This window comes from Phaseolus vulgaris, unplaced genomic scaffold (assembly GCF_000499845.2).
Source record: "Phaseolus vulgaris cultivar G19833 unplaced genomic scaffold, P. vulgaris v2.0 scaffold_44, whole genome shotgun sequence".
Taxonomy (NCBI): Eukaryota; Viridiplantae; Streptophyta; class Magnoliopsida; order Fabales; family Fabaceae; genus Phaseolus; species Phaseolus vulgaris.
In genome coordinates, this window is record NW_027174107.1 from 94139 (window position 1) to 119539 (window position 25401).

Here is a 25401-nt window from a genome sequence, read left to right on the forward strand (position 1 = left end):
TTTTAAAGAAGATATTTAAACATGAGAAAGAACTTTAGAAATTAAGAACAGAGAAAGGAAGGTCTTATCCTTTATATTTTTCTTTCAATGAGTCATGTGCTTTCTGATCAAGAAGCCTCTTTTAATTGTTGAGGGCCTTTGGACAGATGCAGAGCATTGATTCAGCTTCAATGTTGGTCTTTTTCTTCCAAAAACTTGATCAGATGACTCAGTCCTTCACACTTCTTTAGAATTCCTGCACAAGCATGAGTTCAAACAACAAGATTTTGTCCCTTCACAAATGTGGGTCCAATTGATTTCTTTTTCTCATTTGGAACCTCACATCCTTTAGGAATCCATTTCATGTAGCCTCTGGGAACAGAGAATTTTCTTATTTTGTAGAATCTAACCGAATGGCCCTTCTTCATTCAATAAAAGCATGTAACAACCGGTTGTTTCGATTTAACAATCGGTTGTTTTACTAGCTTTCTTAAATTTTTTTTTGAAAACTTATCTTGTTGGTTCTGTGGATTGAAACCTAGGCCAGCCTTTCCAAAAACACAGCTTTGAGATGCCAAGACATTCTCAAAGTTAGATTTCCCGTTTGAAAGCTTGTCCACAGTGTCAACAAAATAATGAACCTTTTTCTCAAGATTTTCACAATTTTCGCAAATGAGAGTATCACACTTGCAAGAAGAATTTTTGAAATGATTTTCCAGATTTTTGAAATAATTTTTAGATTTTTCAATCTCATCTTCAAGTGATTTCACTCTCTTTTCCAGCCAGCTGTTAAGTTCTTTCTATCGGTTGTTTGAAAGAACCAATCGATTAGCTTCATCATGAGTTTCTTGAAAAGCTTCAAGTAATTCACTATAATTTTGTTCATTTAAAGAAGCACATGAACTTACCTCACTTGAGCTACATGATTCATCATCTTCTTCATCTATCAAGTATATGTTAGCTTTCTCATCTTCAATTGATGAAGAACTTGATGATGATACCTCATTTTCATCCCAAGCTATGTAGGCTCTCTTTGTCTGGCCTTTCTTTTACTTGTAGCTAGCTTTTTCTCCTTGCTCTTGTTTGGACAATCTGCCTTTATATGACCTTGTTCATCACAGCCAAAACAAGTATAGTTATTGGAATTAAAATCATTTGATTTCTTGTTTCCATACCTATCTTTGTTGTTGTCCTTGTTGTGGTTCCTTTTCAAGAATTTGCTGAACTTTCTTGACAGCAAGCTAAGGTTTTCCTCATCACTATCATCACTGGATTCTTGTTTTCCTTTGTGCTTGGAAAATTTTAAGGCTATGCTCCTTACGTGCTTGTCTTCGCTTTCTTGAACATTGAGTTGATTCATCTCTAACTCATGTTCCCTAAGCTTACCAAACAAAGAAGACATACTCAAGGATGTTAGATCTTTAGATTCGGAAATAGCAGTTACCTTGAGTTGCCATCCTCTATCAAGACATTTCAAGATCTTGATGTTTAGCTCTTCCTTCTCAAAGGTCTTGTCAAGGCTCATGAGATGATTGATGATGTGCCAAGGTGTCCCACATTTCTTTTGATGATTTGCATTGAGATACCCTGAAAAACTCATCAGAATTTAAAGCAGAGGTTATTATATTTTTGGCAATGCAATTGAATTTGGCCTTCTTACTTTCTGAATCAGTCCATTGAGACCAAGGCTTTTCAATGATAGATCCATCTTTTTCAAACTTTGGGACAAAAGGACCATTTTCAATTGCATCCCAAATTCCTTTGTCAAGTGCTTCCATAAAGATTTTCATTCTCACTTTCCAAAATTGGTAGTTCAAACCACAAAACAGAGGTGGTATGTTGATTGAAGCACCTTCCCCAAAAGGTAGTCTATCAGCCATTTAAAAACAGTTTTAGGATCAACTTGAATAACTTTCAAGAACCAAGCTCTTGATGCCAATTGTTAAAATGGATGGCTTTAAACTAGAAGGGGGGGGGGGATGGTTTAAAGAGGGATTTCGAAAACTTTTAAGCCAAGAATGAAATTATCTCAAGAAACAATTGATAAGGAATCCAATTTGCCAAAACAATAAGCAAAAACAACAGCACCAGAAAAACAATCGGTTGTTTCGCAGAAACAATCGGTTGTTTATACCAGTTTATAAAAAACAAAACTGAATTTATACTGGTTCACTTTAAACCCAGAGCTACATCCAGACTTCTCATAAACAACTGAGGAATTCCACTAAGCAATCAAACCTAGATCACTTACAACACAACCAAGAAAGTGACCTTGATCCCCTCAAGACACACACTTCTCTTGGCCAACACACCAACACTAAGAATGCTGATCTTGATCCCCTCAAGAACACACAACATTTCTCAGTAAACACACAGAAGAAACTTGTTCAACAGATACAAGGATTACACTTGTTACAGAAGTAAATCTGAAATCAATACAAGCAGAAATCATATCTCACACTCTTTGATCAATCTCAATCTCTAAGCAATCTCAACTTCTTTGAAAATCAGAATCTTGTTGTTATAAAAATATTGTTATTTCTCAAATCTTTTTTCTGAATTTATTCAAAGATGTTTGTTATCAAATCTTAACAAACTTATTTATTGCATTTAAAGATTGGTCAAAGCATTAAAGACTGGAGCGTAAATAGTTAGAACCATTTAAAGCTCAGTCAAAACAAAAACCTTTTTTCTGTTATGGTACCAAAACAAACAATCGGTTGTTTCCTCGAATCAATCGGTTGTTTTGGTTTTAACAACTCAACCATTTGAAATAAAGTTTTCAATCTTTTCTAAAAACATCTAAGTATAAAACAATCGGTTGTTTCGACAAAACAATCGGTTGTTTTTCACTTAGTTTGAAAAGCACTTTTCTTTTAAAAGATTGAGAATGCCTATGCTTTGGATTCAATCAAGAGTGGATTACAAAACTCAAACTACCCCAGATCCTAACTAAGACAGCTCAGCAACAACAAGCACAGCCAAGCCTTCAACATCCTTCAAAGGGTTTGGATTCTTCAAAGCTTGAACACCACTTGGTCAACACTTAAGAAGTCTTTGTGACTCACCTTGCTTTCCTGGGAGTGAATTTGAACATTTCTCACTCTAGATTCTTTTAATTAACTTCACCAACAAAATATTAAATTCTTTTGATTTGAAAATTGCTGGGACTTACTATAATTGATTTCTTTCAAACAATTGTTAAAATTTTATTTACAATCAACCATGAGTGGACCATTTCATCAATCTAGTGTTCATGGCAATATAGATGATCAAACTCTATGAATTTTCGTGCACGACTAGACCAACATGACATACATTTTTCTGAGATAAAAGAAATGCTTCTAAAATATACCCACTCTCAGGAAAGTAAAACACATAAGTCTTGATGTTAACATAAAGAAAACTTACATAGGCCTAGAACTAGACAAGGTGATGCAAACTTGATTAACAAAGGACCTACTAAGCCAACCCAACCTCCTAGGAGGATTACTAGGAACATGACACAAGACTCAAACCTTGGCCAGGCACATTCCATTATTCCTCAGAGGATCCTCAGGAGAATAGCACCTGAGCATGGATCGGAATATTAATTGTTCTTTCTTTTAGTCTTTTTATAAGACATGATTAAAAGTAATAAATTAGGCTCACATTTGCCCAAGAAAAGTAGCCTTAGGCTTCTAGAAACCCTAGCTAGAGGAACACATGTGGTGACACTTTCCACATTAAGCACATGCTTAAGTGTGAAAAGCATGACCCTCCTAGATCCACTTTTAGTGGCATGGAATTAGGAGCCTAAACATATTTAATTTGAATTTTTAATTTTCCTCCACACACTAAGATCATGGCACCTCATGCTATAAATAAATGACATTGTCTCTTGTAAATCACAACATATTTTGAGTAATGAAGCTCTGCGTGAGTGATTTTTTAAGTGTCTAAAATTCTCTGAGTCTTATCTTGCCAAGATGCTTCAAGTGGCAAATCTCTTTATCACTTATTTTGGAATCCTCCTCCAAGTGGCGTGAGCTCCTCCATTTCTCCACCTTCATGGAAGTCTTCGACCATTTAAGTTTTCCATTCTTCTCTAATTCCATGTTTTCCATTTTCACCAATTCTACTTTCTTTTAAGTTCTTATTCTTCCAAATTCATATTGTCTTTGTGTGAGTCTTTTTCTTTTGTTCTTTGCGGAGAACCTTCACACTTACTTAACCACTTGGTTATGTTCGTGTTTAGTGGCAATCCTCACTCAGTCATCACCATATTTATTAATCCAATTCTTAATCCAAGTGGGATGATGAATGTTCCAAGATAAGTGCAGATTTGCCGCCACTGAATGCTCCCAATGCATCACAAGATAAGACAAGGAAAAGGAGAACTAGTCTCACAATCACTCACAAATGGAGCATAGTAACTTTACTCTATTTTCCAATCTGAATTGTGAAGGACCAAAGCCCTCCTTTTATAGGAGCAAGGGCTGGCCATTTACATAGCTTATTCCCTAAGCTACCCAAAAAGCTCCTAAGATCACACCCCCCTTACTAAGCTCACTCCCCAAGCTTCTAGAATTTTCTAAACTAAAGCCTAAAGATGCTTTTACAAAAGAGGTGTCTAATGTTTCCCTCTAATCACCTTTCTAAACACTATTCTATATTATTTACAATTTAAAAGAAACTATAAAGAGAGATATTTAATTGAAGCCCATTCTTGAAAGCTTGTAGACTTCTTTGGCGTTAGGCTTGATCCTCTCTTTATGTCTTCTTTTAATTTTGAGAAGACTAGAAGGAAGAACTTCAAATGTGAAGGTGAATGACCTCTTCCTTCATTAATAAAAGCCTCCTTTATTTGATTCTCATCACTTACTCATTCTTGTAATAGATATAAGTGTTAGTCACTCTTGATAGGGTTTCTAGGAGTGCAAGGTGTGCTGGAATAGTGTTTTTCAGCATTGTTTGTTGAAGTTCTTGAAGGGTTCAAGAGCTGTTGTGTATGCTGTAATTGATTGTATCTGTGTTAGTGGATTCCACCTTGGAGTAAGGTGAACTGGACGTAGCTCTTGATGAGTGAACCAGTATAAAAACTCTCTTGTCTTTCTCTTCTCATCCCTGCACTTGTTTCTGGTTTTGGCTTAATTCTATCAAGAACGAAATTTGTTCATTTGAAATCAAATCTGTTAATTCTGGATTTAATAAAAACTGTTCTTCTTAATCTGGAAAAATTCTCTAATCATAAACAAAGCTTCTGAATGTAAGTTTGTAATTGAATTAAGAACCAACAGGTTTCTTCATAAAAATCATGTAAAAGATTCATTGTCTATAAAGCCTTGTGTTGAATAAATTGGATTGTTTCTTTTGGCATAGTGTGTGTTCTTCAATACTGTTAAAAGTGAACCAATCTGATTTAGCTATTTTTCACTATCTGATCTTAATCCCAATCTGGTGCAGTTCTGTTTGTGTTAGACTGTTTTGTAAAAATCAATCTGTTCATTCTAAAATCAATCTGTTCTTTTACCCCTGATATACTGAAAATAGTTTGTGGTTGCGAAAATTTTATATGTTCAATTCACCCCTCCCCTCTTGAACTTAGACATTAATAGACCCAACAATTGGTATAAAGAGCTAGGGCTTGTATTTTGCACAAGTGTATGCATGATGTCTGAGTTTAAAATGCCTTTTGCTGAAGGTGTGTCTATTAATATACCTCCTATGTTTGGTGGTGTTAACTTTGCTTTCTGGAAAATTAGGATGAAAATTTTTATGGAATCTATTGATATGGGTATTTGGGATGCAGTGGTCAGTGGACCTTTTATACCTATGCAGGTTGTCGAAGAAGAAACTGTGGAGAAGCCTTGGTCTGAATGGAGTGAAACCGAGAGGAAGAAGGCTCAATATGACTCCTTAGCCAAGAACATCATCACCTCTGCACTGAATATGGATGAATTATTTAGAGTGTCCCAATGCAGCTCAGCTAAAGAGATGTGGGAAGTACTAGAGGTAACCCATGAGGGCACAGATGATGTGAAACGTTCGAGGAAGAATTCACTCATTCAAGAATATGAGTTGTTTAGGATGCAATCAGAAGAAAGCATTGCAGATGTGCAGAAATGGTTTACACATATTGTGAATCATCTCACTGGTATTGGTAAGGTCTTTAACAAGGAAGAGCTCAACATAAAGGTGTTGAAATGCCTTGATAGGAGCTGGCAGCCTAAGGTAACAGCAATCTCTGAATCCAGAGATTTATCCAAGATGTCTACTGCGGCACTCTTTGGAAAATTGATTGAACATGAGTTCGAACTCAAAAGATTGAAAGAACAAGAAACAGTGGAGAAAAGAGCCAAAGGAATTGCTTTAAAGACTACCATGGAACATGATACAAGTGAGGAAGAGAAGAATTCTGAACATGATGAGACCTTGAGTCTGCTCACCAGAAAATTCAGTAGGTTTCTGAAAAGAAAGAACCGAGACAGAACTCAACAAAGAAAAAGGTATTCTAAATCCAATGACTCAAATTCTTCTAGTTATACTTGCTTTGGTTGTGGCAAACCAGGTCATATAAAGGTTGATTGCCCAAACAATCAAAACAAAGAAAAATCAGCAAGCAAGAAGAGTGAAAGAGGCAAAGGAAAGAGAGCTTATATCTCTTGGGAAGAGAATGATGTATCCTCAACAAGTGACTCTTCAACTGGAAGTGAAGAAGCAAATTTGTGCTTCATGGTGAATGATGAAGGATCAGCATCTGATTCAGTAAGTGACTATTCAACTGATTCTGAAAATTATGATCAACTATTAATTGCCTTTAAGGAAACACATGATGAAGCAAATAGATTGGCTGTCATATGTAACAAACTGAATAAAGTAAATAGGGTATTGGAACCTCAGGTTAAGTTTCTTGAAGAAGAATTACACAAAGCTAAAACTGAATTGGTTAGCCTTGAATTAACATGTTTGCATGCATCAATAAAAACCTGTGATAATTATAAGAAGCTGGAAAAACAGGTTGAATATTTGTTAAAAACACTCTCAAATTTCACCAAAGGAAGAGAAAATCTTGAAACTTTATTAGGTTCATAGAATACTGTTTTTAATAAAAATGGTCTAGGATATAATCCTGGAATGAAAAGCAATGTGAAAAAGCTGTCCAATTTTTTTGTTCCTTCCAAAACAGGTTTTTCCTCTTTTAGTTGTTCAAATACAATGCATTCTGCAAATTGTTTTTATTGTATGAAGTCTGGACATATATCTAGAACATCTAAAGCTAGAAGGTACCTTGTTCCTAAAGGGTTGGCCAAATGGCTTCCTAAGGAAAGGTATTAATCATGTTGGACCCTAAACTTAAAAGGGGTACCATATCTGTTAAATCTGTTTTGTTTTGCAGAAAAACAGCAGGAAAAACCAATGGTACTTGGATAGCGGGTGCTCAAAGCACATGACTGGTGATGTTACCCAATTCACAAATCTGAAACTTAAAGTTGAAGGACACGTCACATATGGAGATAATAATAGAGGAAGAATTCTTGGAAGAGGAGATGTTGGTACTGCAGACTCAACCACTATTGAAAATGTATTGTATGTTGAAGGGCTAAAGCATAGTCTTCTAAGCATTAGACAGCTGTGTGACAAGGGATACAAGGTTAATTTCGAAGCCAACAATTGTACAATTTCAAATGAAATTTCTGGTAAGGTGCTTTTCACAGGAAAAAGGGTAAACAACATCTATCTCTTAGATATTATGAATAGCTGTTCTGAATATGAGTGTTTGTTATCTAAAAGTGATGAGTCATGGCTGTGGCATAGGAGGCTAGCTCATATCCATACAAATCATTTGAATAAGCTGAAGTCTAAGGAACTTGTTTCTGGTTTACCAAACATAAAATTTCAAAATAACAGATTGTGTGATGCTTGTGTAAAGGGCAAACAGATAAGAACTTCATTCAAATCTAAAGATGTGGTTTCTACAAATAAAGCCTTGGATGTTTTACATATGGACTTGTTTGAACCATCTAGGACTGCTAGCTTAGCTAGAAATTACTATGCTTTGGTGATTGTTGATGACTTTTCAAGATATACATGGACTTTGTTTCTTGCTTCTAAAAATGATGCATATAAAGCCTTTAAGAAACTAGCTAAGGTTCTGCATAATGAAAATAGAATAAAACAGATTCGTAGTGATCATGGGGGAGAGTTTCAAAATGAAAAATTTGATAGATATTGTGAAAAACATGGGATCACACATAGCTATTCTACTCCTAGGACACCCCAACAAAATGGTGTAGTTGAAAGGAAGAATAGGTCATTAGAGGAGTTAGCTAGGACCATGTTAAATGAATCTGGTTTACCTAAATATTTTTGGGCAGATGCAGTATACACTGCTTCTTATGTGCTTAACAGAACCTTGATTAGACCAATTCTTAATAAAACTCCTTATGAATTGTATAAAGGTAGGAAGCCTAGCATTAGTCATCTTAGGGTTTTTGGCTGCAAATGCTTTGTTCTAAATAATGGTAAAGACAATCTGGGTAAATTTGATCCTAAATCAGATGAAGGAATACATATTGGTTATGCTATAAATGGACATGCTTATAGAGTGTATAACAAAAGATTGCTTGCAGTAGAATAATCTATACATGTTGTATTTGATGAAACAGATTGTTTTGTGCCTAAATCTATTCTGGATGAACCTGGTATGGATGATTTAAGAACCATTCTGCAAAAGAATCAATCTAGTGATATTGATACAACTAATTCAAATGTTGTCAAAGAATCTATTGTGAATGCAGGATTGCCTAAAGAATGGAAGACACCCAGGGATCTCACACTAGACAATGTAATTGGTAAAATTGAGAAAGGAGTCTCAACAAGGAATTCACTTAATAATTTCTTCAGAACAGTGGCCTTTGTTTCACAGATTGAGCCTAAAAGTCTGGAAGAAGCACTACAAGACATCAATTGGATAACAGCAATGCAGGAAGAACTGAACCAGTTTGAATACAATGAAGTGTGGACTTTGGTTCCAAGAAGGCATGAGATGAATATCATAGGAACCAAGTGGGTGTACAGGAACAAGATGGATGAACATGAGGCTATCACTAAAGCAAGGCTGGTTGCTAAAGGCTATAACCAAGAAGAGGGAATTGATTTTGGTGAAACCTATGCACCAGTAGCACGTCTTGAAGCTGTCAGATTACTCCTAGCATTTTCCATCATACAAGGTTTCAAGCTATTTCAAATGGATGTCAAGAGTGCATTCTTAAATGGTTACATTAATGAAGAGGTGTTTGTATCTCAGCCTCCAGGGTTCGAAGATCATAAATATCCAGAGCATGTGTACATGCTCAAGAAGGCTTTATATGGATTGAAGCAGGCACCTAGGAAATGGTATGAGAGACTAAGTGAGTTTATGCTCTCTCAAGGATATAACCGTGGCAATTCTGATAAAACTCTGTTCATAAAGAAGAAAAGAGAAGACATTATACTTGTGCAAGTCTATGTGGATGATATTATCTTTGGATCCACAAATGAAGAGATGTGTGAAGACTTTGTGAAAACAATGAAGAGTGAGTTTGAGATGTCAATGTTAGGGGAAATGAATTTCTTTCTTGGACTACAAGTGAAACAACTCAAGGATGGAATTTTCGTAAGTCAAGAAAAGTACTGCAAGGAGTTTCTTAAGAGGTATGATATGGATCAATGCAAAGCAATCAGCACTCCTATTTCAACAAGCTGCCAGCTGGAACAAGATTGTGCAGGAAAATCAGTGGATCAATCTAAGTACAGGGGTTTAATTGGTTCTTTATTATACTTAACTGCTAGCAGGCCTGACATTATGTTTTTTGTGTGCTTATGTGCTAGATATCAATCTGATCCAAAGGAATCACACTACAATGCAACAAAGAGAATTCTGAAATACTTGCAAGGGTCTAAGGATGTTGGATTATGGTATCCTAACAATGTGTCTTTAAACTTAACTGGTTTTTCAGATTCTGACTTTGCAGGTTGCAAGGTTTATAGGAAAAGCACGAGTGGGACTTATCACATGCTTGGATCAAGTCTAATCTCTTGGCATTGCAAGAAACAGGCTTGTGTTGCTCTCTCTACAGCAGAGGCAGAATACATAGCTGCTGGAAGTTGTTATGCTCAAACCTTATGGCTAAGGCAGCAGCTAAGTGACTTTGGGATTCTATTAAACAAGATACCTATAAATTGTGATAACACTAGTGCTATAAATCTGTCTAAGAATCCTGTCATGCATTCAAGAACTAAACATATTGAAATTAGACATCACTTTCTAAGAGAACATATAGCTAATGGAACTTGTGATATCAAATTCATTGGCACTGAATTTCAATTGGCTGATCTTTTTACTAAACCTCTTGCTAAAGATAGGTTTTATTTTCTTCTAAATGCATTGGGTATCATTAGCTTAAATTGTCCTCTGCAGTAAAAATTTCAATCTGTTATTTTATATTTTAACGTGTTTTCTCTTTGTTTCAGAATCACAGTTGTGACTAGGAAAGAAAAATATTTACTTTTCTCTCTCTCCCTGATCTTTGACTACTTTTACGGTTATTAACCAGCAGGTCTATGACAGTCATATGTGCATATTCTAACTTATTGGATATCTTGTAGGTGAAACAGATTTGATTTGCTAAACAGAAATCTGGTTCCAATATATTCTTGCGTCAATCAACACATGCACTTGTTGTATCACACAAGAATAAAATCTGTAGAAGATCTTATTGAACTTATTTCTTTTAAAACTTGTGATTTTTTAAATCTGATTTAAAGCTCTATATAAATCTGGCACTAATCAATTGTTTTTCACACCTTCTCATTTCTACTACGAGCTGTCCAGGTTCAAACAAATTACTGTGTTTAATTTCTATCTTTAAATGATCATGTGAACTGTTACTAATCCTCCTTCTAGCTGGAAATTTTTTTGGTGAATAGGTGCAGGTAACAACAGATCAAGCATGGCATCCTCATCACACAGAAAGAAGAAACTCAAAGAGCAATTTAACCGCAGCCAAGGCATTCTGGAAAATTGGTTTGCTGGAGATTCTGAAGCTATGACAAGGTTCATACATGAGACAAGCAGAAAGCAAGTCAATGTGCCCAAGGTGCTGGAATTCTCATGGTTGCGGGAAGAAAATCTGACTGAAGCAAAAACTCTGCTCAAGCATCAAAAACTGAAAAGCTTCTTGGAAATGATTGGAAATGTCTATCCAGACCTAGTGAAGGTGTTCTACAGCAACCTCATTCAAGATGGAAAGAACCTTGTTTCCCATGTGAAAGGAGTGAAGCTGAAAATTACAAGGGAAATATGGAGCAATGTGGGAGGAATCAAGTATTTAGGAATGAAGGTTAGCAAAGGGAATACTAATGGAATTAAAGGATTCAACAAGATGCAGTTTTATAGGAGTTGTGTTAGAAATCCTACTGAACCAGTAGCTAGATTTCATGCTGGTAATCTGACCTTAATTCCAAGACTCCTAGCCTACATAATTGCTTGGCAACTTACTCCTAGAGGAAGCAATCATGCTACTCTTCATGAAGAGGATTTGATTCTGCTATACTGTATAATGAATCAACTCAAGGTAAATTGGGTGAGTACAATGGTAGAGCATATGCTCAAATCCACAAGGCTTCCCGATTATCGTTTTCCATATGCAATTTTTGTATCAAAACTAATTGACTATTTTGAAGTTGATACTACAAATGAGATAAATGACACCATTAAGGCAACAAGTGAAATAGACAACTCCACTCTCTTGAAAATGGGATTCCAAAAGGAGGAAGACAGCTGGATTTTTAGAAGGAATTCTACTTTGGTCCTAGCTAATTCCTCAAGTGATCTATTCTTCCTTTCAACTACACCATTTTGCTGGGGTGTCCTAGGAGCAGAATAGCTATGTATGATCCCAAGTTTTTCACAAAACCTATCAAACTTTACATTTTGAAACTCTCCCCCATGATCACTTTGAATCTATTTTATGCTATTATCATTTTCATTCTACAAAACCTTAGCCAGTTTCTTAAAAGCTTTATATGCATAATTTTTAGAAGCAAGAAAGAGAGTCCATGTATATCTTGAGAAATCATCAACAATTACCAAGGCATAGAAATTTCTAGCTAAACTAGCAGTCCTAGAAGGTCCAAACAAATCTATATGCAAAACATCTAAAACCTTATTTGTAGAAATCACATCCTTTGTTTTAAAAGAAGTTCTTGATTGTTTACCCTTCACACATGCATCACACAATCTGTTATCTTGAAACTTTATATTTGGTAAACCAGAAACAAGATCCTTAGAATTCAATTTATTCAAGTGATTTGTATGTGTTGGAGATGGATGAAGCTCATCTCTACCTTGCATTGGTGTGTTTGATGTAGTCTTTAGCTAGTTTGCTTTGAAGGTTGCAATGTGTCTTAGATGATCTTGTATTTTAGGTTTGTGTGTATTCAAGGTTGCCTTTTGCTGCATGACCCATCCTAGATGCCAAATCAAGGTAGTAAGCTCAAGCTCATGATGTGGTTAAATGGTTTTGGAAAAGCTTTTTAAATTTTTCTTAAAAGGTTTGATTCAGTACAAAAATAAATCTGTTTTATTGAGAAACAATCGGTTTATTTCTGCTCTATTAAAGGCTTTTCGAAATTTTGTTAGGGCACCAAAGGTAAAGCTCAGTCTGTTATTTCAGTTAAGATGAGCTGGTAGTTTTGTTAACTTTTAATCTATTGTTTTTAGAATCAATCTGTTGTTTTTAAAACTGCTCTGAAACTGTTTTTTGAAAAGTGGTTAGAAACTATTATCTATAAAATAAAATGCCCTTCTCACGTGAAGGGATGCTGAGCAATCACAGTTTCAACAGAAATAAAACATTCCGTGTGTGAGGAAGTGGATTAAAAAGGTTTGGCAAAGGTTTTTCAAAAGAAATATACATGTGGGCTTGTTCTTGAAGAACCTTGTGCTGGATGAAGGTGTTGGTACTGTCTTGGAGCAAATAGAACAACTGGTTTATGTTCTTGCAACACAATTTCAGGTGTAATCTTTCCCTTACTCATTCTTGTAATAGGTATAAGTGTTAGTCACTCTTGATAGGGTTTCTTGGAGTGTAAGGTGTGCTGGAATAGTGTTTTTCAGCATTGTTTGTTGAAGTTCTTGAAGGGTTCAAGAGTTGATGTGTATGCTGTAATTGATTGTATCTGTGTTAGTGGATTCCACCTTGGAGTAAGGTGAACTGGACGTAGCTCTTGATGAATGAAGCAGTATAAAAACTCTCTTGTCTTTCTCTTCTCATCCCTGCACTTGTTTCTGGTTTTGGCTTAATTCTGTCAAGAACGAAATCTGTTCATTTGAAATCAAATCTGTTAATTCTGGATTTAATAAAAACTGTTCTTCTTAATCTAGAAAAATTCTCTAATCATAAACAAAGCTTCTGAATGTAAGTTTGTAATTGAATTAAGAACCAACAGGTTTCTTCATAAAAATCATGTAAAAGATTCATTGTCTATAAAGCCTTGTGTTGAATAAATTGGATTGTTCTTTTGGCATAGTGTGTGTTCTTCAATACTGTTAAAAGTGAACCAATCTGATTTAGCTATTTTTCACTATCCGATCTTAATCCCAATCTGGTGCAGTTCTGTTTGTGTTAGACTGTTTTGTAAAAATCAATCTGTTCATTCTAAAACCAATTTGTTCTTTTACCCCTGATATACTGAAAACAGTTTGTGGTTGCGAAAATTTGATTTGTTCCATTCAGCCCTCCCCTCTTGAACTTAGACATTAATAGACCCAACAGTATGGATATGAGCTAACCTCTTGTACCACAGCCAAGACTCATCACTCTTTGATAAGAGGCATTCATTTTCAGAGCAATTATTCATGATATCTAAGAGATAGATGTTATTTACCTTTTTACCTGTGAACAACACCTTACCAGAAGTTTCATCTAAAATTGTACAGGTGTTGGCTTCAAAATTAACCTGGTAGCCCTTGTCACATAGTTGGTTAATACTTAGAAGACTATGCTTTAGTCCTTCCACATATAAGACACTCTCAATTGTGGTTGAATTTCTAGTTCCAACATTCTCTCTTCAAAGAATCCTTCCTCTGTTATTATCTTCATATGTGACATGCCATTTAGCTTTATGTTTCAGACTTGTGAACTGAGCCAAATCACCAGTCATATGCTTTGAGCATCCACTATCCAAGTACCACTGGTTTTTCCTGCTATTTTTCTGCAAAACAGAATTGACACATATGGTACCCCTTTTTAGTCTAGGGTCCAGCAGGATTAATACCTTTCCTTAGGAAGTCATTTGGCCAATCCTTTAGGAATAAGGTACTTTCTAGATTTACATGTTCTAGAGATATGTCCAGATTTCATACAGTAAAAGCAAGATACATAATGCATTATTTTTTAACTGCTAAAAGAAGAATAACCTATTTTAGAAGGAACAAAAAAACTGGACAGCTTTTTAACGTTGTTCTTTCTTCCAGGATTATATCCTAGCCTATTTTTATTAAAAACATCATTTTTTGATCCCAACAGTGTTTCAAGATTTTCTCTTTCTTTGGTGAAATTTGATAAGGTTTTCAGCAAATATTCAACTTGTTTTTCCAACTTCTTACAGTTTTCACAGGTTTTTGCAAACATGTCAATTCAAGACTAACAAGATCAGTTTTGCCTTTGTGTAATTCTTCCTCAAGTGACTTAACCTTAGGTTCAAGAACTTTGTTTGCTTTGTTCATTTTGTTACATATGAGAGCCAATATGTTTGCTTCATCATGTGTTTCCTTAAAAATAATTAACACTTGATCATAACTTTCAGAATCAATGAAAAAATCACTCACCGAATCAGAGATTGATCCTTCATCATTCACCATGAAGCACAGATTTGCTTATTCACTTCCAGTTAAGGAGTCACTTGTTAAGGAGACTTCATTTTCTTCCCAAGAGATATATGATTTTTTTCCTCTACCTCTTTCACTCTTCTTGTTGGCTGGTTTTTCTTTATTTTGATTGTTTGGACAATCAATCTTTATGTGACCTGGTTTACCACAGCCAAAGCAGGTATAACTAGAAGAATTTGAATCATTGGATTTAGAGTACCTTTTTCTTTGTTGAGTTCTGTCTCGGTTCTTCCTTTTTAGAAATCTACTGAATTTTTTAGTGAGCAGACTCAAGGTCTCATCATGTTCAAGATTCTCCACTTCCTCACTTGTATCATATTCTATGGTAGTCTTCAAAGCAATTCCTTTGGCTCTTTTCTCCACTGTTTCTTGTTCTTTCAACCTTTTGATTTCTAGCTCATGCTCCATCAATTTTCCAAACAATGCAACAGTGGACATCTTGGATAAATCTCTGGATTCAGAGATTGATGTTACCTTAGGTTGTCAGCTTCTGTCAAGGCATTTCAGGACCTTTATATTGAGCTCTTCCTTGTCAAAGACCTTACCAAGTCTAGTGAGATGATTTACAATATGTGTAAACCGTTTATGCACATCTGCAATGTTTTCTTCTGATTGCCTCCTGAAAAGTTCATATTCTTGAATGAGTGAGTGCTTCCTTGCTCGTTTCACATCATTCGTGCCCTCATGGGTTACTTCTAGTACCTCCCACATCTTCTTAGCAGATTTGCATTGAGATACTCTAAAGAATTCATTCATATTCAATGCAGAGGTGATGATGTTCTTAGCTAGGGAGTCATATTGAACCTTCTTCCTTTCACTTTCACTCCAATCAGACCAAGGCTTATTCACTGTTTCTTCTTTGACAACCTGCATAAGTACAAAAGGTCCATTGACCACTGCATCCCGAATTCTCATGTCAATAGATTCCATTAAGATTTTCATTCTAATTTTCCATAATGCATAATTCACACCACTAAACATAGGAGGTCTATTAATAGACCCACCTTCATCAAAAGGCATTTTAAACTCAGACATAATGCATAAACTTGAGTAAAATACAAGTCTTTAGCTCTTGATACCAATTGTTGGGTGTATTAGTGTCTAAGTTCAAGAGGGGAGGGGTGAATTGAAGTTATAAAATTTTCGCAAACACAAATTGATTTATAGTATTTCAGAAGAAAAAAAAACATATTGATTTTGAAAAGAACAGATTTATTTTTCAATACACTTTAACAAAACCAGAACTTGTTTATATTAGTATTGAGATCAAACAGAGAAATCTCCAGAACATATGAGTTATTTTCACAGCAGCTACAAGAACAAGATTTACACCAATAGATCAAGCACAAGTTCTTTTGATACAATTCTTTTAAAGAAAGTTGATATTTAAAAAAGATATTGTAAAGAAACTGTTTGTCCTTAAACCAGTCAACACTCAGATTCAAAAAGCTTTATTTGTGATTAAAAGATTTTTCCAGAACAAAGAAGAAAACTATGAGCAAGCCCAAAAATAACAGATTCAATTTTAAATGAACAGATTTATTTCCTGACAGATTATCCAATTAATCAGAAAAGAGTGTAGGGATGAGAAGAATGATGCAAGCACAATCTATACCGGTTCACTCATAACGAGCTACATCCAGTTTCACCTCACTCCAAGGAGCAATTCACTAAAAACAGTTCCAATCAAATACAATACCTTGCAGTTCTTGAAACTTACAAGAACAAGGCAACCAAAGCTGAAAAACCCTATTTCAGCACTACTTGCACTTCAAGAAACCCTATCAAGAAGTGACAAACTCAAACACCTTTATACAAGAAGAATTAACGAAGGATAACACCTGAAAGAAGATGCAAGACCTAAAAACCAGTAGCCCAAATTGCAGCACAACAGCACCAACACATTCACCAAGATCAAGGCACACTAAGAACAAGCACTCTTGAAGATCTTTTTGAAAAACCTTTCAAACACTCATTCAAATCCTTCTTCTCACACAGAAAACGTTAGATCCATGTTTAAACCGTGATTGCACAACACCCTTTCATGTGAGAAAAGCCTTTCTTTATATAGAAATCAGTTTCTAACAACTTTTCCAAAATATAGTTAAAAGGCTGTTATAAAAAGAACAAGTTAAATCCAAAACAAACAGATTGTTTTTTTTTAAGGATTGCCACCTCATCTTAACTGAAATAACTGCTGAAACAAACTTTGGTGCGCTAACAAAATTTTTAAAAACATTTCAGCAGTTCAAAAATAAATTTATTGTTTTACAGATAAACAGATTTATTTTTGTGTAGTAACCTGATTTTTTTAGAAAACTTTAAGGAGATTTTTGGAAAACATTGAATCACTTCTTGTGCTTGATCTTACCACCTTGATTAGGCATATAGGATAGGTCATGAAGCAAAAGGCAACCTTAAACTTACTCTAACCTATATACAAGATCACATAATTACATATTACAACCTTCAAAGCAAACTATCTATTTTCTACATCAAACACACACTAAGACTTAGCAGAGAAGAAGCTTTATCCATCTTCAACAACAAGTACAAGAGTAGTGGAAAAGATTGGCTTACCCACTATCTCTCATACAAAGCCCTATAAACTACAATGGATTAGTACCGAAGGAGAAATCATGGTTAATAAACAAGTCCTCATAACTTTTGCTATAGGAAAGTATAAAGATAAGGTTTTATGTGATGTTGTGCCAATGGAAGCAACACATATTCTTTTGGGAAGGCCATGGCAATATGATAGAAAAGTTCTACATGATGGCCTAACCAACAAAATGACTTTTATCTTCCAAGGGCACAAGGTTATCTTAAAACCTCTCTCTCCCACAGAGGTTCATGAGGACCAACTAAAAATGAAAACAAAAAGAGAAAGAAAGAAAAGATAAAGTCAGTTACAACATATCCACCACTAAATCAATCATGTTGACTCGAGCCATGCTACAAATTACACCTCCAATGTGTCCTTCTTCCTTATCTTTTTCATTACCAAAGGTTTCTACCTACACACCATCTTTGTTAAAGAATGTTAGGAATGATTTTCAAACACCTCCTAAAGGTTTCCACCTTCTAAGAGGATTTTCTTCCAAATGATTTGTCATACCCAAACATTCTTTCCAACCATGGTCTGTCCATAGAGGACTTTCTTTTGAACTCCCCAAGCTCAAAGAACATAAGTTTGTTTCACATCCCACACCTTGCACTATCTTATATGTAAACAAACTAACTATGTTATCTGCAGGAGTTCTAAATTCGAGGTCGAGTTCTCTCAAACCTGGGAGGCATGATGCAAACCAAGCCAACAAGGAGGTGACCAAGGATGCTAATAACCATTTACACTCTAAGAAGTCATCTCAACATACAACTGGAGACCTCACCAGAGGGAGAATTGGACAAAGACCAGAGCATCTCAAGCTCTGCTTGTTGGTCTTTTTAAGAATAAAACAAGTTGAAATTAATAGAAGAAGAGTTACTCTGCACAAATTGTGTGAGGTGTTAGTGAGGTTTGAATTCCTCTTAGCATTTAGGTCATATCTTGTGAGTATTGAGAGTTCTCAAGTGGCGGCTATCTTCACTTATCTTGGAGGCCAATCACACTCCAAGTGGCGTGTTCTACTTCTCAAATCCATCACATAAGTTTTCTCCTTCCTTCATCTATTCTTCTATTGTCATTCCAGTTTTACTCTATGTATCGTGTTCTTGTTTGATTTTCCTTGTTTCCATTCAGCAATTCTATTTTGGTTTCTTTTCCTTGTTCTTTAATTTTGCATCTTCTAACATCATTTTCTCCTTATAATTGTCTTTTTCTTTTGCCTTTGTGAAATGAACCTACACATCTACTTAACCACTTGGTTTAGTTAATGTCCAGTGGGGATTTTCCTAAGGTCTTCACTCTTAAATTCCTAAAATCTCAGTCTAATTAAAGTGTCACACCATAAAATGAACAATCCTAAAATCAACTCACATCATGAGGTGATGACCCTATCATCTATATACGCTTGTACGTTCCGCCCAATCATTGGGGTGAGGACCCTATCCATCAGTCTTTGATAGGTGGCACCAGCATTCTTCAGGCCAAAAGGCATGACCTTGTAGCAATAGCTGGAGAGTTCGGTCATGAAGGCGGTCTTGCTCTCATCTCGGGGGTGCATGCGGATCTTATTATACCCCGAGAATGCGTCTAGGAAACTCAGCAATCGACAACCTGAGGCATTATCCACCAAGGAGTCTATGTTGGGCAGCGGATAAGAGTCCTTGGGACAGGCCATATTCAGGTCTGTAAAGTCGACGCACATCCTCCACTTCCCATTGGCCTTTTGTACCAATACCACGTTTGCTTGCTAACCATTCAGGGTATTGAATCTCCCTTATGTGGCCAGACTTCAAGAGCTTCTACATTTCCTCCCTGATGATCAGGCGTCTCTCCTCATTAAACTTCCTTCTTTTTTGCACTACAGGTCTAACCTTCTTGTCCATAGTGAGCCTATGGTACAGGAAGTTTGGGTCTATCCCGGGCATGTTCAAAGATGACCGGGCAAAAGCATTCATATGCCTGGATATTACTCCAACTATCTTGTCTTGTAACTTTCGACCTAGTGACGCACCAAGTTTGAACTTCTTACCTTCAATTTCTTTCTCCTGAACCTCACCAACAGGTCCAGGTCGCCTCTCGCTGGTGCCTTCAGTTTGCATGATCACCTCTGGCTCTCGCGCCTAAATAGTGACCGAACACACTCCCTTCCTACTCTTCAGGCTATTCTCATAGCACTTCCTTGTCGCCTTCTGGTCAGACTTGATGACGATCACCCCTTCCTCAAGGGAGGGCAACTTCATCTTCATTTCATGTTCCTCGTCGAGGTCACTGTGCCTAACCTGTTCAATGAGGGCCTTCCCAAAAGCAGATTATAGGCCGAGACATCATTATTACTATATACCTGATATTGATTGTGCGAGATGAGGCACCATCTGAGAAAGTCATCCTCAGCTCCACATGCCTTCGCACCTCCACGTGATCTCCGGCAAAACCAAGCAAACAATCATCATATGGCCTTAGCTGGTCAGGCGAATATCGTACATTATTAAATGTTACCCAGAACATCACATCAGTTGAGCTCCCCTGATCAATGAGAACTTGGTGTACTCTTCTTCCCATGGTGACAACTGATATGACTACTGGATCATCCTCATGTGGGCCACGTCTCCCAAGTTAGCACTTGTAAAGTAGAGGTCGGGCTCTGCCGGTTGGTCAGACCTCCTTGCCTCTACTACCATCACGTCTCTCGTGTACTTCTTACACTTGGAGGCAGAGCATCCCCCTCTCGATATGGTGTTCAGCTCGCCATGGACTGGTACCTCATGCCCTTGATCTGCTGAAGCAATCTCTTCCTTCGACCCCTCTTGGTTCCCTTCCAGATATTCCTTCAAGAATTCATCCTTCATTAGGCCTGCTAACTGATAGCCCAGTGTTATACAATGCTCTACGTCATGACCAAACCCCTTATGGAACTCGCACCAGGTCTCCTTTCGTGGTCCTAAGTTCCTGTCAGACTTTTGGGGGAATTTCAGTTTATCCACCACTCTCGCATGCTCAACAGTTCCTTGTAAGTTATCCGGAACCTTAGTTGTAAATGGCAGGTCTTCCTTTGCCTTCATCCTAGGCTGGTTCTTTCTAGCTGTGTATGGTGCTCGCCTTGTGTCTGACGTCTTCTCAGCCACGGCTTCGTGGATCCTCAAAGGTCGGGCTCGTCTACTTTCTTTAGGTTTGGCTTGCCCTGGGTATGTGTTGTCGTATTTCATAGATACTGCTTCTTCTGCACCGATGTGAAGGGACAACTCGACGTTGTATCTCCCCAAATGTTCTTGCTGGATTTCTTATTAGTGAGTCGTTGAACAGTCCTACCATGATCCCTTACCCAAAGGTGTGGACCATCAAGGCCTCATTTTGGGTCTGGAACTTCACTGTAAACGTTCCAAACCTGTTCAAAAAATTCTTCAGAGACTCACCTTGCCTATGCTTCACGCCAAAAAGATCGAAGGAGATTGGTGGTGGGGCCTGGTTAACAATTAATTGTTCCCTGAACAACTCAAAAATCTGGTCAAAGGAGATGATGTGGCCATTAGGAAGGCCACTAAACCACTGCATAGTTGTGCCTGTGAACGTACCCATGAAACATCTTGCAATGGATAGCGTATATTCCTTCTGAAATTATCATTTGGGAGTTGAACGTCGTGAGACGGCTCTCAGGGTCTTCTACACCCGTAAAAATAATCTTGGGAGTTATGTAGTTAGTTGGTATGATAGCGTCCATAATCGCTTGCGAGAGTGGCTTGGGTCGGGCTCTTAACTGAGCAATCGGGCCTCACTTCCCTGTAGAGCATTCATCAAGTTGTTATAAGTTCTTGCGTAGTACCTCAATGGCCTTGCGCAACTCCTTACTGCTTGCTCGTGAAACGTCTATCTCCGCCATCAGCTGATCTTTCCTGAGCAGTTACTCAGCTCAAGCCTCTACTATGAGCTTTTCCTGCTCAACTTTAGTTGTTGTCATCGCTTATGCGACTACATCTGCCGTCAGCTTTTCCTGCTCGGTTATGGCCTCTCGTTGGATTCGCTCCTGCTCTCGCTTGTACTGCTCATTGGCTTCTTGGAGAGCCCTCACAGTTTCCATAAGCTGCTATATAGTGGGGGTGTCATTCTGAAGAGATCAAGTAAGAAAGGATTTTACTAATGAAGGAAGAGGCCATCCACCCAAACATTTGAAGTTCTTCCTTCTAGTCTTCTCAAAAATTAAAGAAGAATTAAATAAAGAGAGGACCAAGCCTAAAGCCAAAAGAAGACTACAAGCATTCAAAAATGGGCTCTAATTAATATCTCTCTTTATAGTTTCTTTTGTATAAATTTGTAAATAATATAGAATAGCTTTAGGATGTGCTAAAGAGGGAAACCTTAAACACACCTCTTTTGTATAGCACCTATAGGCGTTAGTTTTAGGAAAAATCTAGAAGGTGCCTTTTCATTCTCCATTTAGGCACTAGAATTGGAAGAGTTAGAAGGCTACCTTGCAAAACTTCTCTTGTAAGCTTCCTTTGTAATAAGTTATCGGTCCTCCTCCCTATATAAGGAAGGCTTGGGTCTTTGAAATAATAGAATTGATTTTGTGAGTAAAGAACCTCTCCCAAATTGGTGAGTGAAATTGAGAGAAACTTGTGTCTTCTTCTCTTCTAGTCTTATCTTGAGTGCATATGCCATAATATGGGTTTCTATGAGTTTGACTTGGTTACTTGTGTTTTGGTGAGTTCTTGAATGATAAGAACATTGATCCAATTCTTAAAAAGTGCCTAATCATATTCCAACTCTTGTTGAATCCATAACATGTTCATATAATATCTCCGTCATGTTATTGTAATCACATCATGTGGTATCATGAGTCTTAGGTTTTTTCTTGTGTGTGTTTGAGTTGTTTTTGCACTTTTAATTCAAGAACTTTACATTCTTGTTGTTACCTTTCTATTTTAGGTTTATTTTTTAGTATTTCTTGTTGTTTTCTTGTTCTTATTACATTGTGTTTGTGTCATTTTGATTTTTGAATCCTTATAAGGTTTGTCAAAGTCATGTTTCTCCAAAAAATGTTATCAATTCTATGGAGTCCTTTTGTTGATAATTTTGGTTTCTTGATTTTGTTTTGAGTACAGTTTTATGTGTTTGTTTTCTTGATCCTTTGGTGTTTTTTCCTTTTAGTTTTGAATTCATACTTGTGTAATAGACCTATACAAGTTCTTAAACATCACTTTTATTATGTCTTTTGAAGTTCTTAATTCTGTTTTTCATTCCAGTTAGGTTTCCTCTGTTTTTCTTGAAAACGTGCTGACTGTTTCGATTTATTGCAATTTATTTGCTTACTGAAATTCTGGATTTGAGTTCTTGAAGGTGTTATAAAAAAAAGTAGAAAAAAGAAGTACATCAAAATTCCAAGTACAAAAAAAATGATAAATGAAATACGTCCAGTGTGTAATTTTGGCACAGAAAATACGGTAATCTGGCAGTGATTTTGCAAAATTTATCACAATTAATTGGCTTACTGTTTTTGTGTAATTCCAGTGCCATGGTTGAGATAAGATCTTGAAATTTCTGTGGTTTAAATTTCATAATCCATTTTGCATTATACAGTTCCAGATAAATCTGTAAAGTCACGCACAGTTTATAAAAAAAAAAAATCCAGTAGTTCTGTTTTTGTTTTCTTCATCTATTCTAGTGTTTTTCTTTAGGTTTCTTTTGTGTGTCATCCTTTTAATTGAGTACCTTAATTTTCTTGATTTTCTTTTCTTCACTATTCTTTGATTTTGTCATATATCTTGTATTCCTTTTGATGTAGCCTTTCTTGTTTACACCTTTTCTTGCTTGTCTTTTATTGTTCTTTAAGTTTTGTGGTGTATTAGCTTTGAGAAAGAGTGTTTTTTTGCTTTGACATATTTCATTTGAGAGTTACCAAGACCTCAAGAGCAGATTGGTTGACAGAAGTATTCTTTCTTGGAGTGACTTGAGTGACTTTTAATTTTCAGTACATCACTATAATTGTTCCATTTGCTAACCTTGGTTTTCTTAATATTGTTTGTTATTGTGTTTGCTGTTTTCTTTGTGCAATGGATACACATTCAAGTGCTGAATTTTCCAAACCACATTCTACTCATAAAGCTTATGTTCTTAATGAGTTAAAAGAGGCAAAATGAGCCCTTGCTCTAAAAGATGAAGTTATGCAAAAGTTGGAAGAAAGATTAGCAATCAAAGATGAAACTATGCAAAAGTTGGAAGAACAATTAGCAAAAGTTGAATTGAAGCAAGAAAGATCCTCACATTCCATCCATGGAAGACATCATTCTCCTAGACATTCTTCCAAAGGTTCTTCCAATGCTCACGGCCATGGAGAAGAACATAGAAGAAGGAGGCATCACCATCATTCTCATGGAGAGAGCTATCACCGTGAACAAAGACATCACCAAGAAGCAAAGCCTCAACTTTCTTTTGTAAAAGTACCTAGCTTTAGTGGTGATAGTGATCCCAACGTGTATTTAGATTGGGAGGCTAAATGTGAACAAATTTTTAAAGCCTGTGAGGTCCATGAAGACCAAAAGGTGAAAATAGCCTCTTTAGAATTCATAGATTATGCCATGAAATGGTGACATAGCATTGTAATGGACATTGGATATAACAAGAGACCTCCCGTGGTTTCTTGGAACGATTTGAAAGAGTGTATGCACCTTAGATTCGTGCCACCACACTTTAGGAAAGACCTATTGTTGAAGCTCCAACGGTTTCAACAAGGCATGCTAAGTGTGGATGCTTACTTTAAGGAGTTAGAAACACTTTTACTCAAAGTAGACATGGATGAAAGTAAGGAAGCTAAGATAGCTAGGTTTGTGAGTGGTCTAAGAAGGGATATTCAAGATGTTGTTGAACTTCAAGAGTATTCATCTTTGGGATCTTTGGTTCACCTTGCAATGAAGGTTGAATCCCAACTTGCAAAGAAATATGCTTTCAAAAACTCTCCCAATGATGGCTACTACAACAACTCTTGGAAAAATAAAAAAGCTTTTTCAAACCTTCCTTCTAAAGATTCTTCTTTCAACCCTAAGGAGTCTAAGCCTTCTACTTCTACTCATATATCACCAATCAAATTGTCTAGTAAAAAATGTTTTAAATGCTTAGGATATGGTCACATAGCTTCTAATTGCCCTTCTAAACGTAATATGTTTATACATGGTGGGGTAGTAGTTAGTGAGCATGATTCTGAAAACTCTAGACATTCCTCACCTTCTAAATTCCCAAGTGAGATTGAGAGTGAAAGTCCTTGTGAAGGTGACTTATTGATGATAAGGCGAATGTTGGGAACAATTCCAAAATCTTTGGATGATGCCCAAAGAGAAAATATTTTTCACACCCGTTGTCTTATCACCAACAAGTTATGTTCCTTGATTATTGATGGGGTAGTTGCACTAATGTGGTTAGTACAAGTGTTGTGGAAAAGTTAGCCTTACCAACTATCTCTCATACCAAGCCTTATAAATTGCAATGGCTTAGTACCGAAGGTGAAATCATGGTTAACAAACAAGTCCTCATTAACTTTGCAATAGAAAAGTATAAAGATGAGGTTTTATGTGATGTTGTGCCCATGGAAGCAACTCATCTTCTTTTAGGAAGGCCTTGGCAATATGATAGACATGTTTTACATGATGGCCTATCCAATACAATATCTTTTTCCTTCCAAGGGCGCAAGGTTATCTTAAAACCCCTTTCTCCCAAAGAGGTTCATGAGGACCAAATAAAAATGAAAACTAAAAGAGAAAATGAGAAAGCAAAAGAAGTAAGTACTAAAACGAGTCACACCACTTTATCCACTAAATCAATCATGTTGACTCGTGCTATGCCTCAAGTTGAACCTCAAAGGTATTCTTCTTCTTTATCTTTTTCATTACCCAAGGTTCCTATTTCAACACCAACT

General features: G+C 36.4%; 2 protein-coding genes across 2 annotated transcripts; one reads left to right on the forward strand and one right to left on the reverse strand.

Annotated features, from left to right (window-relative positions):
* The first annotated feature begins 5910 nt into the window (after positions 1-5910).
* Positions 5911-10623, forward strand: LOC137817400 (uncharacterized). Its single transcript, XM_068620692.1, has 6 exons — positions 5911-6906; positions 7358-7514; positions 8337-8420; positions 8628-9371; positions 9975-10222; positions 10609-10623. The coding sequence occupies exons 1-6, from the start codon at positions 5911-5913 to the stop codon at positions 10621-10623; spliced, it is 2244 nt and encodes a 747-aa protein (XP_068476793.1).
* A 4753-nt stretch (positions 10624-15376) lies between these two features.
* LOC137817401 (uncharacterized) lies at positions 15377-15928 on the reverse strand. Its single transcript, XM_068620693.1, has one exon. The coding sequence runs from the start codon at positions 15926-15928 to the stop codon at positions 15377-15379; it is 552 nt and encodes a 183-aa protein (XP_068476794.1).
* Between the last annotated feature and the right edge of the window lie 9473 nt (positions 15929-25401).